Here is a 13,157-nt window from a genome sequence, read left to right on the forward strand (position 1 = left end):
GGTGTTAAAGTCCCCTACTATGATTGTGTTACTGTCGATTTCCCCTTTTATGGCTGTTAGTATTTGCCTTATGTATTGAGGTGCTCCTATGTTGGGTGCATAAATATTTACAATTGTTATATCTTCTTCTTGGATCGATCCCTTTATCGTTATGTAGTGTCCTTCTTTGTCTCTTCTAATAGTCTTTATTTTAAAGTCTATTTTGTCTGATATAAGAATTGCTACTCCAGCTTTCTTTTGATTTCCATTTGCATGGAATATCTTTTTCCATCCCCTTACTTTCAATCTGTATGTGTCTCTAGGTCTGAAGTGGGTCTCTTGTAGACAGCATATATATGGGTCTTGTTTTTGTATCCATTCAGCCACTCTGTGTCTTTTGGTGGGAGCATTTAGTCCATTTACATTTAAGGTAATTATTGATATGTATGTTCCTATTCCCATTTCCTTAATTGCTTTGGGTTCGTTATTGTAGGTATATTCCTTCTGTTGTGTTTCTTGCCTAGAGAAGTTCCTTTAGCATTTGTTGTAAAGCTGGTTTGGTGGTGCTGAACTCTCTCAGCTTTTGCTTGTCTGTAAAGGTTTTAATTTCTCCATCAAATCTGAATGAGATCCTTGCTGGGTAGAGTAATCTTGGTTGCAGGTTTCTCTCCTTCATCACTTTAATTATGTCCTGCCACTCCCTTCTGGCTTGTAGAGTTTCTGCTGAGAGATCAGCTGTTAACCTGATGGGGATTCCCTTGTGTGTTATTTGTTGTTTTTCCCTTGCTGCTTTTAATATGATTTCTTTGTGTTTAATTTTTGACAGTTTGATTAATATGTGTCTTGGTGTATTTCTTCTTGGATTTATTCTGTATGGGACTCTCTGTGCCTCCTGGACTTGATTAACTATTTCCTTTCCCATATTAGGGAAGTTTTCAACTATAATCTCTTCAAATATTTTCTCAGTCCCTTTCTTTTTCTCTTCTTCTTCTGGAACCCCTATAATTCGAATGTTGGTGCGTTTAATGTTGTCCCAGAGGTCTCTGAGACTGTCCTCTGTTCTTTTCATTCTTTTTTCTTTATTTTGCTCTGCAGCAGTTATTTCCACTATTTTATCTTCCACCTCACTTATCCGTTCTTCTGCCTCAGTTATTCTGCTATTGATCCCATCTAGAGTATTTTTCATTTCATTTATTGTGTTTTTAATCGATGCTTGATTCATCTTTAGTTCTTCTAGGTCCTTGTTAACTGTTTCTTGCATATTGTCTATTCTATTTCCAAGATTTTGGATCTGGGAAATAGAATCTTGGATCAGCTTTACTATCATTATTCTGAATTCTTTTTCAGGTAGACTGCCTATTACCTCTTCATTTGTTAGGTCTGGTAGGTTTTTATCTTGCTCCTTCACCTGCTGTGTGTTTTTCTGCTTTCTCATTTTGCTTATGTTACTGTGTTTGGGGTCTCCTTTTTGCAGGCTGCAGATTCGTAGTTCCCGTTGTTTTTGGTGTCTGTCCCCTGTGGCTAAGGTTGTTTCAGTAGGTTGTGTAGGCTTCCTGGTGGGGGGGACTAATGCCTGTGTTCTGGTGGTTGAGGCTCGATCTTGTCTTTCTGGTGGACAGGTCCACGTCTGGTGGTGTGTTTTGGGGTGCCTGTGGCCTTATGTTTTTAGGTAGCCTCTCTGCTAATGGGTGGGGTTGTGTTCCTGCCTTGCTAGTTGCTTGGCATAGGGTGACCAGCACTGTAGCTTGCTGGTCGTTGACTGAAGCTGGGTGCTGGTGTTGAGATGGAGATCCCTGGGAGATTTTCGCTGCTTGATATTATGTGGAGCTGGGAGGTCTCTTGTGGACCCGTGTCCTGAAGTTGGCTCTCCCACTTCAGAGGCACAGCACTGACTCCTGGCTGCAGCACAAAGAGCCTTTCATCCACCCAGCTCAGAATAACAGTGAGAAAAAGTAGAAAGAAATAATTAGTAGAAGAAAGAAAGAGAGAGGGAAAGAAAGGAAGAAGGGAAGAAAGGAAGGAAGGAAGAAAGAAAGAAAGGAGGGAGGGAGGGAGGAAGGATGGAAAGAAAGAAGGAAAGAAAGGAGGGAGGGTGGGAGGAATGAAAGCAAAAGGAAGAGTGAATGGAAGAAGGGAGGGAGGGAGGGAGGAAGGAAAGAAAGAAAGAAAGACAGGAGGGAGGGAGGGAGGGAGGTAGGAAAGAAAAAGTGGAAAGAAGAAGGGTGGGAGGGAGGGAGGGAGGAAAGAAAAAGAAAGAAGGAAAGGAGGAGCGGAGGGAGGGAGGGAGGAAGGGAAGGGAGGAAAAAAAGAAAGAGCAGGTAAAGTAAAATAGAATAAAGTATGAAATATAGTAGCGTTATTAAAATTAAAAAGTAATTATTGAAAAAAAAACACGGACCGATAGAACCCTGGGACATATGGTGGAAGCAAAGCTATACAGAGAGAATCTTACACAGAAGATTACACATACACATTCACAAAAAGAGAGCAGGGGGAAAAATCAAAAATCTTGCTCTCCAAGTCCACCTCCTCGATTTGGGATAATTCGTTGTAAAAAGAGGAAAAGGGCGAAAAGTCTGAAATCTTGCTAAGTCCACCTCCTTAATTTGAGATAATTCGTTGTAAAAAGAGGAAAAAAAAAGGGGGGGGGGAAGTCTTAAATCTTGTCCTCAAGGTCCACTTCCTCAATTTGGGATGATTCGCTGTCCATTCATGCACTCCACAGACGCAGGGCACATCAAATGGACCGTGGAGCTTTAATCCGCTGCCTCGGAGGCTGCACAGAGAGATTTCCCTGTCTCTGCTCTCACAACTCCCGGGTCTCAGCCTTGGACCTGGCCCCGCCTCTGCGCGTAGGTCGCCGGAGGGCGTCCGTTCTTCGCTCAGACAGGACGGGTTTAAAGGAGCCGCTGATTCGGGGGCTCTGGCTCACTCAGGCAGAGGGGAGGGAGGGGAATGCCCTCTCCTCGCGCACCAGGCAACAAAAGGGAAAAAAGTCTCTTGCCTCTCCGGTAGCTCCAGACCCTTTCCCCGGACTCCCTCCGGGCTAGCACTAACCCCTTCAGGCTCTCTTCCTGCCGCCAGCCCCAGTCCTCTCCCTGCGCTCCGACTCTCATCAGCAGTTTTTAAATGAACTTTTGGAACCCTCAGCAATTGTGCGGCTGAAAAAGATGCTATTCCCTCACGTTCCCTTAATACTAAGGATTTTTACTAAAGTAACCTGGACTTGTCTCACTTTCTTGCTAACTCTAAGAGCCAGTTAACACAGAAATGGTTAAAAACTGGGCCCTGGTTATGTAACATCTATCTTCTGTTGGGTATTTCATTAGGTCTGGCTTCTGATTACCTTCTAGGGTTGCCATTTGAATATATTGGATTGGCCAAGAAGTTCCTTCGGTTTTTTAAGTCAAAATACACATATTTCATTTTCACCAAGAACTTTATTGAACAGCGTATTCACTGTTTTGTTCCACTACCTTTTGCTATTTTTCAGGCAACCTCATAATTCTGTCTTCCTAAAACTGATTATCTTTTTGAGCAAAGAACTGTTCCAGGTGCCTTTTACAGTCTTCCAGGGAATTGAAATATTTTCCATTAAGAGAATTTTGTGAAGACCGAAATAAATGGAAATCCGAAGCTGCAATGTGTGGTGAATGTGGTGGATGAATCAGAACTTCCCAGCCAAGCTGTAACAGTTTTTTGCCTGGTCATCAAAGAAACATGTTGTCTTGCATTATCCTGATGGAAGATTATGCTTTTTCTGTTGACTATTCTGGACGCTTTTCGTTGAGTGCTGCTTTCAGTTGCTCTAATTGGGAGCGGTACTTGTTGGAATTAATCGTTTGGTTTTCCGGAAGGAGCTCGTAATAAAGGACTCCCTTTCAGTCCCACCATCTACACAACGTCACCTTCTTTGGATGAAGACCAGCCTTTGGTGTGGTCGGTGGTGGTTCATTTTGCTTGCCTCACGATCTCTTCCGTTCCATACTTGTATAGTATCCACTTTTCACTGCCCATCACAATTGGTTTTAAAAACGGAACGTTTTCATTACGTTTAAGTAGAGAATCGCATGCAGACATACGGTCAAGAAGGTTTTTTTCACTTATGTGGAACCCAAACATCAAAGCGATGAACATAACCAAGCTGGTGCAAATGATTTTCAATGCTTGATTTGGATATTTTGAGTATGTTGGCTATCTGCTGCGTGGTATAAAATTGATTGTTCTCAGTTAATGTCTTGATTTGATTGCTATTGACTTCAACTGGTCTACCCAACTGTGGAGCATGGTCCAGTGAGAAATCTCCAGAACGAAACTTTGCCCACCACTTTTGACACGTTCGATCAGTCACAGCACCTTTTTCATACACTGCACAAATCTTTTTTGCATTTCGGTTGCGTTTTTACCTTTCTTGAAATAATAAAGCATAATATGCTGAAAATGTTGCTTTTTTTCTCCATCTTCAATATTAAGATGGCTACACAAAAAGTCACCAATTTTGATAAGTCTTTTTTTAAACGCATGCTGATATGACAGCTGTCACATACAATCTAACAAAATTGTTTTGAATGAAGTGAAAGACAACTAAGTGCTACTACAGCCATCTTACGGAAAAAAAACGAGTGAACCTTTGGCCAACCCAATATTTTCTCTCCACAGACCCAAAGAGAAGCTTGGCAGCCAGGTTACAGTTCCCACCTCTAAAAAGCTGTCCTTTTGCTCAAGGCAAATAAACTCTCCGCGTCTCAGCCTTTCTGCATCTTCACCAGCCCTGGGCACTTCCCTGCCCATCCTCAGCTAGACAGAGATGCCCCCTGCTTCACTCTAGTCAAGAGCTCTCCTACACCCAGCATCTTTTCACTCTGAGAGCCAGATCTGGCTTCACTTTTCCTGGATGCCTAACCTGTCAGGTTCTTAAATCTGAGATTGTTCTTCTATGAAATGGGCCCTTAGCTCACAGGTTATCATCGTGGGACTGGAATGTGTGACCCAGGTGATAAGTACACAGCACAGCACCTCGGGCACGCTCACTGGCCCTTCCTGCTGCTGCCCTCAACGTGCCACGCGTGCCATGGAGACCAACACGGAAGACTTGGGGAAGCTGTGACAACACTAACTGTTCCATGTGGCAATGATTGTTATTAGGACTCTTCTCAGATACCCTGTGCCAGAACCTGTCATAAGCGCCTTACTGGCGTTATTTTAGTTTCACCTCAGTCCCATTTCACTTACACAGAAACAGACTTACGGGCTAGTGTCTGTTGACTAGGTTAGTCCTATGTGTCTTTGTGGGTGCATGACATACATCGCATGTTTGGTGAAACACACCTCAGCTATTGAAAGTATTTCATATTTTCCTTTTTCTTTGGTTACTCCACATGTTTAATAAGCTTGCTGTTATTTTCCCCTTGCAGACCTTCATAAGTCCTTATTCTGGATTAAATCTGGTGTTGGCATACATCATCCTGGTGCTCACGGGCATCTGGGCTTTCTTTGTCTCTGGAGGCAGCTGCCGAAGCCTGAAACTCTGCCTGCTTTGCCAAGACAAGGACTCCCTCCTCTTCAACCAGCGCTCCAGATAACCTCCAAGGACCAGCGCTTCTCAAACAGTAAGCTGCCTCTTTAGAGGAAGCGCAACGGTGCCTTTTTCTAAAAATCCCTTTTCCTGGTGGAATTAGAAAAAAACAAACTATCTAGATACAGCATGGCTTTCATGCAACAGCTTTCTGAAAGGGATTCATCAGTGGTGTGCAGCCAGGCTGCACATTAGAAAGAACTACCTGGGAAAGCATAAAGAATACTGATTTCTGGACTCCACCCTCCAGATTTAATTGGTCTGGGCATTTGGTGATTTTTTAAAGCTTCCCAGATGACTCTGATGTGCAGCCAGGTTGAGAACCATCGGTGTCCAAACAGGAACTTCCTGAGAACACCGTAAGTGAATAAGAATCAGATGTTTAGCTGTCTCTTAACTCGGCCTGTGTTGGGCAAGTAAGTATCTGAAGGTCAAATCCTGGTTAGCCTTTGTCTTTTCGAGTTTTGAAGTCACAGAAGGCTAAAGGGCTATTATCTCTGTGAACCGTTTTCACATCCTTCACTGGTACCCTGTTTTATGAGAACATGGTAGGCCGTGCTTCTAACTATAATAATACATTGCACTGACTAACTATGATCATTTAACCAAAGTAAGCTATTGATTAATAGACTGTATTTTCCTCTAGTTTTTTCATTCACGATTTTGCTTGTTTGAAGCATTACATTACATCACATTTTTGAGCATAGATTATGTTTCTTTAACTAAAAACCAATTATTTTCCAACTTCCTGGGAAGATGATATAAAACCAAGAATTTTTGTGCAACTTCTGTAAGTCTTTCCTGGGCTCAAGGCTTTCCATGGGCTCTGCCCCAAGGCAGTGTTTACCAGCTGAGTGCTTGCTGCTGGATTAGTTGAGGTGAAGCCTGTTGTTCTATCTCTGAGCAGCTGCTCTGCAGGTTGCTGAGTGATGTACCCTGGAACAGGCTTCACTGGAGCTGGCAGAAATTTACGAAAAGCAGGAGGAAAACAAGCTAGTAGGGAGGTGTTGACACTTATAATTTGCTCCTGTGATATTAACTAGTACTTCTCCCCAAATGGTGTAGTGAAAAATTGGACTTAAACTGCCAAATTCACACTTTTAACATAGCCCATATAATCTTTAGATCTTGTAAATGTCTCTGGGTTTTGCTGACAGATACAGCATTCCCTTTATAGGAATATCTAAGATGTTTGTTCAGCTTCCAAACAACGCTTTTGGTTTCCTTTGTAAAGAGCAATTATTCCCAGTTGATGGCTTTTAGGAAGCTGATAGTGTGAAATGTAAATTCCCTACACATTTAAGTGAGAAGTTCAGTGAATCCCGTATGTGCAGTAGAACAGCCAAAAGAAATAGAAGCAGCAAATGAGAGGACTCACTAGTGATGTGACAGATGGGAGAATTTGACAGTACTGTGGTGGGGAAGAATAACAGACATGTTTAAAATGGAAATGCAGCCAGTATTTTGGGTTAGCCACACATCATTCCAGGGACCAGAACCTTACACGTGAACTAGACCTTTATCAGAGGAATCCCCTCTCATGTTTAAATTATTTGAATTTTTCAATCTAGGGATTCAGGAGGAATAGGGTTTCTAGCAAGGCTGTAAACAGTCCCATAAGCAATTATAGTTATTCCGCTAAAGCTTACTTCAGCACTAATACCAATGTTTTTGCTGGGGTTTACAATTTTCCACCTTTTTACAAGATTTTTTTTAAACTAGGTGAGTCATAGAAGAGCCAAGGACATAGAGACTGAATAGTGAAATCTATTGTGCAGAGTTGAGGGGAACAAGATACCCACTGAACTGGGCTTCATTCCTATTGGAGCATGGTATTCTTTGATGAACAGGTTAAGAAAAATATAGAGTTGGTTATTACTGTTGACATACACATCTCTTAAACGGATAGTCTGGTTAAATATTTGCTGATCTGTAAAGTATAGAAATATCTGAGAATATTAATATGACTCATGCTTGAGCTCTGAGGATGTCCTGTGTGCATTAATAGTTTAATATTAAGTAAGGAATCTGGGATATTGTGACATCTCATTTATAAAAGCATCTCGGGCAGGAAGAAAATTTTCTTTGATGGTGAGACTGTTGTCTTAGTTTTATTTAATAGTTCATTTAATAATCCTTGATTACCTATGAATAAAGGAACTTTGTAATTCCTTATTTCTCTTGTGAGCATTGCCATAGTCGGCTTAGGCACTGTTATTGCAAGTAGCCTTGATTGCCTAATGCCAAGGAAGCCCAGGGGGAGAGTAGTCTTCCTCTGTTGTGTGTATATATTGAGATGTGCTTTATTTTTTTAATTTTTATTTTTTGCGTTTGTTATCTCTACTGAGCTTTCTGAGCCCTGATAGTATTTGGAGAAGAGCTGGTGGTGGTAGTCTTGTATGTTTTCCTCCACACGGGGCTTTCTCAGTTTGGAGGGAAGTGTGGCTATAGTTAAAGCTGACCTTGGAATGTGAATGCTGTTGCAGCACCTGACTCTGTTGCCGTGTGAATAATTGAGATCGATTTTGGTTCTCTAATAAATTTGTGTTTAGTCTTTTTTTTTTCATATAAATTTTATTTATTTATTTTTGGTTGCGTTGGGTCTTTGTTGCTGCACGTGGGCTTTCTCTAGTTGCAGCGAGCGGGGGCTACTCTTCGTTGCAGTGCACAGGCTTCTCATTGCGGTGGCTTCTCTTGCTGTGGAGCACGGACTCTAGGAGCGCAGGCTTCAGTAGTTGTGGCACGGACTCAGTAGTTGTGGCTCGCAGGCTCTAGAGCGCAGGCTCCGTAGCTGTGGCACACGGGCTTAGTTGCTCCGCGGCATGTGGGATCTTCCCGGACCAGGGCTCAAACCCTTGTCCCCTGCATTGGCAGGGGGATTCTTAACCACTGCGCCACCAGGGAAGTCCCTGTGTTTAGTTTTAACTCATCTGAATTAGCAGTTGTAATGGAAGGAGTTTTGTTACCCTTGATCCTAGCCTGTGTGACTGGCAATATAGTAGCAGCCTCTTTTCAAGCAGCTTAGTGAAAACATGGCTAAAAGGAATCTGAAGACTGTATAGAAGATGGCTTTTGTTCCCAATGTTAGTATTTTTCTTCTCAAGCACATTTCATTGTTTACTGAGAGTGGCAGGTACACGTCAAAAATGCTAGGTGTCCTTATCCTGTAGAGTTGGTACAGGATAAGGAATCATGACAGAAGCTTCCTCTTACCTGGTCCTCTTCCCACTCGCCTCAAACTAGCCCCAAGACATGGATTAATGGTCAGAGTGGACCTGAGGGCTCCGCAGAAGCCAGGGTGGCAGCCTGTCTCAGGCATCAGCAGCCCACTCGCTGGGACGAGCTTCTTGAGAGTGCTAGCTTTCTATTTGGCTAAGTTTTTCCTAGGCCACACCATTCCTAACTCCAGGTAGATAGATGTCACAACAAAACAATCTCAAAGTTCTTTGCTTAGAGCACTTTGTTTATGGTTGCGATGTTTACATTTCTCATTTAATAAAAGACTTTACTTCATTCCATTAAATTTTAGTGTTTAGAGGTGTGGGCACCGTCTCTATGTACAATATGTATCGTTTTATATAAGTTATACTGTTACGTCATGTATACTTGCAATGTCAGACCTTGTGTTCAATACACAATGCAATAGACTCTTTCCAGAGCTGTATTTTTCAGTAAACAATAAAAAGATTGTCACTACTTGTTTCTCATGTTTCCTCTTCTTTGGAATAGTGTATCCTGCAGTATTTGTTTTACAATTTTTGTCTCTTATAAAACTTGGCTGTACATTATGTTATTTGTCACTGGTCAACTCGGAGACTCTTTTCAAAGAGAAAACTTTGTTATCTGATTTAAAATTTATAAGGCCTGTTTCGTTCCTGTGTGTTCAGAAGCAATTTGGTGCAGAGAAGTTCCTTGAGGTGTCATAAACCAAATGGAGGAGAATCCTCAAAGGTCCTGAAAGCCCTTGAAAAGTCTCCTAAGTAATCGTAAAATAGTGAATGTATAAACCATCATGGAATACTGGCTAAAGGTGGGAGTTGGTTGACTAGGAGAGTACAATTTAGTTTCTACCCAGTGACCCTGAGCAGCCTGTAGAGTCGTTTTGTTTTTTCTTCCCTTGGTGAGGAGTCAGTGCAACTAAGGGGCTGAGCTTGGCCTTCACCGTCAGACATGCTACACAGAGAATTGTTAGGGCCTGAAACGCAAAACCATGTGATGCCTTTTCACTCTGGTTTGAAATGAGGCTGTTCCAGGTTTATGTTAATTGTATTATTAGATGAAATATCCTCAGGAATCAAGGACTCTTTGGTCTAACTTGTAATGGAAAAGGTGCACATTCCTCAGGTAACAGCCCAGATTCACGTACAATTTCTTTGGCCGTTCCACACTGAAATCGTGACTCTAGTTTAATTGTTATTTGTTTGATATTTAGTTGGAACAGGGATTTCCCTGTGACCAGCCTCAACATATGAGAAACCCCCAATGGAAAGAACTACATATTTTACCTTCGCCTTATTGAAAATGCTGAATAGAAGGAACCACTCACCTGGCTTATGGTCTCAGCCTTAGTAAAAGAATTGGGGATTTGACACATTCTAAGGGGACGACAGTAGATTATGAGCCCTGAGTGGGTCCTGGCTTTAAGGTTCAATAATTAGTAGGTGGTACTTGTTGCTTAAGTGTGGATCACTGTAAATCCTGCTTATACCTAATAGTAAATCCATACATATTTTCTGTGCTTGAGCAAAATCAGAGGTGGAGTCTACAGCATTTAATCAGGGCTTACCATGCACAGAACATTGTGTTAGATACTTTATCTTGTGTGTGTGTGTGTGTGTGTATGTGTGTGTGAGAGAGAGAGAGCGAAAGAGAGATACTTTAAAAGGATGGAAAAGAAGAAGATGGTGGAGATCTTTGTTTTTAGGAAATATATAAGGCAGCTACAAAGGCACTACAAATTAGGAAATATATAGAATATATAGAATAGCTCGAATACATAAGATGATACTTAAAATTTTTGGAGTGGATGAAGGGCAGGTGGGTCATGGAGTTATGTTGAAAGGAAAAGGTGGGGACTGAGGGCTGAACCCTGAGGCACTCCACTTGACAGGTAGGAAAGGGCAGGTGGGGTCATCACTGAGGAAAGAAGGAAAACCAGGCGAGTGTGGTGGCCTGAGAGCCAGGGGGAAGTATATCAACTGCTGCTGAGCAATGAGTAAGATGAGGAGTAGGAACTGATTGCTGCACATGGAGAGATGGAATTTTCTGGTGACTTTGATAAAAGCAATTTTAGTGTAGGGGTCAACATCTAAATGGAGTGGGTTATAGAGATTGGGAGATAAGGAAGTAGCCACAGCATGTAGAGTACAGATAACCGTATAACTAAGGGGAATGGGATGATAGCCTGAGGAGGATGTGAGGGCAAGAGACGGCATTCTTCTTTTCTTTTCTTTTTTCTCTGTAACAGCATGTTTATATGAAGATGGGGATGATTCAGTGGAAAGGGAAACACTGATGCAAGAGAGGGGATAGTTGCCAAAGCAAAGTCCCTAAGGAGAGAATAGAGTGGGAAGTTTTTTAGCATTAAATGCTTACATTAGATAAGTTAAAATGTTTAAAAGCAAGAGCTTAAACTTCTACTTAAGAAACTAGAAACAGAGGAACAAACTAAAGCTAGAATAAGCCGAAGAAAGGAAGTAATGAAGAGAATAGCAGAAGTCAGATAGAAGGCAGAAAAAACAATGGAGCAGTCAATAAAAGGAAACTCTGGTTCTTTGAGAAAATCAATACAATTGGTAAAGCTGTGTCCAGATTGATAAGGAAAAAAAGAGGGCACAAATTATGAGTATCAGGAATAAGTGGAGACATCAATACAGCCTCTACATTATTAAGTAAAAAGGGAATATTATGAATAGCTTAAAGGCAGTAAATTAAAATTTTAAATGAAGTAGACAAGTTCCTTTTTAAAAAAGCTCACTCAAGAAGAACTAGAAAATCTGACTATCGCTATATTGCTTCAGAGTGTTTTTTCTTGCCTTGTAATGTGCCTTGTGATTATTTATTGCAAGCTGTACATCAGGTATTAGGTAATAGGAACTGAATTAAATAGGCCTTTAGTGTAAGTTTTATGTCAGTCTGGGCAAAACCTGGACTGTATTTAATGTTTGCTGCAGCTCTAAGTACCAGAGGCTTCAAGTTCCTCTAGTGTCCTTGTTGTTGTCTCCCCTCTTGACTTTGGGCCTCCCCTGTGCTCCTTCTCAAAGAAAGTCTATGTCTTGCAGATCTTTGAACTGTAACCCACTGTTTTTATACTGGAGCCCTACTGAGGTGGCAATAAGGTTGGTGTGGGAGAGGGGCCATGTCCTATAATCTTAAGACTAAATCTCAGTTTTTTGGTGGGGCTACATCTCTTAACTAAGTGTCTCTTAGTTCTATTCCTCCCCTTAGGTGAGACAGGAAGGCTAAAGGGGGCTGGAGTGGGAGAAATGCCCTTCTTCTAGGTGGGATAAGGCTCTTGTACTGTCTTTTCTCCTGGAAAGTAGGCCTTTGTTATGGAGAACGCTCTGGGCATATTTTACTTTTTTTTCCTTTTTTTAAAAATAAATTTACTTATTTAATTTTGGCTGTGTTGGGTCTTCGTTGCTGCGTGCAGGCTTTCTCTAGTTGCGGCAAGCGGGGGCTCATTGCGGTGCTCGGGCTTCTCATTGCAGCGGCTTCTCTTGTGGAGCACAGGCTCTAAGCGTGCGGGCTTCAGTAGTTGTGGCACACAGGCTCAGTAGTTGTGGCTCACGGGCTCTAGAGCACAGGCTCAGTAGTTGTGGCACATGGGCTTATTTGCCCCACAGCATGTGGGATCTTCCCAGACCGGGGATCGAACCTGTGTCCCCTGCATTTGCAGGAGGATTCTTAACCACTGAGCCACCAGGGAAGTCCCTCTGGGCATATTTTACAATGATTATCCTTACCCTCTCCCTGCCAGAGCCACAGAGTGCTCTTCACTGAGAATTTGGCAGGGCTCCTGGAGGTAAAACCCTCAAAAGTGTGGGGTTCTTAAGACTCTGTTCTAGTCTTAGGAATTTCTCACTTTTAAGCTATTCTATCCTTAGGCTCTAGCAATTTGTCAAAATTAGCATTTAAGTGTCCCTACCTATTTATGGCTCCACCAACTTCTGCTCTAGGTAAGCAAATCTCAGCTGTGGCTCTCTGGATTCATCTGTCTCTCCAGATTTCAGGATGATGGCTTGTCTTGAGACCTCAGTTCTCTAATGGGGGTGAGAAATAGTACTGATTTTCTGTTTGTTTAGTGTTTTCTTTTTCTTTTTTTTTAACATCTTTATTGGAGTATAATTGCTTTACAATGTGTTTAGTGTTTTCTTATTGTAAGTGTGAGAGTGACAGCTTTCAAGCTCTTTACATGTTGGAGCCAACCAGAAATCCCCAAAATCTATTAAAGACATCAAATTTGCAGTTTACGTAAAGAAATTCCTAGAAGGCTTCACTGAAGAATTCTACCAAGCTTTAATAAAACAAACGAAAAAAAGGAGATATGTTATAAAATTGTAGTAATCAAAACAGTATGGTATTGGCATAAAAACAGACACAT

The 13,157-nt window shown here is 41.8% G+C and overlaps 1 protein-coding gene across 2 annotated transcripts in view; it reads left to right on the forward strand.

Annotated features, from left to right (window-relative positions):
• APH1B (aph-1 homolog B, gamma-secretase subunit) overlaps positions 1 to 5,561 on the forward strand; it is a gene marked incomplete at both ends in the record, with an annotated part of 41,527 nt that extends 35,966 nt beyond the window's left edge. For both annotated transcript variants that reach the window (XM_079699941.1, XM_079699942.1), the window contains one exon: positions 5,394 to 5,561. In XM_079699941.1, the coding sequence (XP_079556067.1) occupies positions 5,394 to 5,561 (168 nt within the window). The remainder of the gene's footprint in view (positions 1 to 5,393) is intronic.
• Positions 5,562 to 13,157: the final 7,596 nt, after the last annotated feature.

This window comes from Hyperoodon ampullatus, assembly GCF_949752795.1.
Source record: "Hyperoodon ampullatus genome assembly, chromosome: 3".
NCBI lineage: Eukaryota > Metazoa > Chordata > Mammalia > Artiodactyla > Ziphiidae > Hyperoodon > Hyperoodon ampullatus.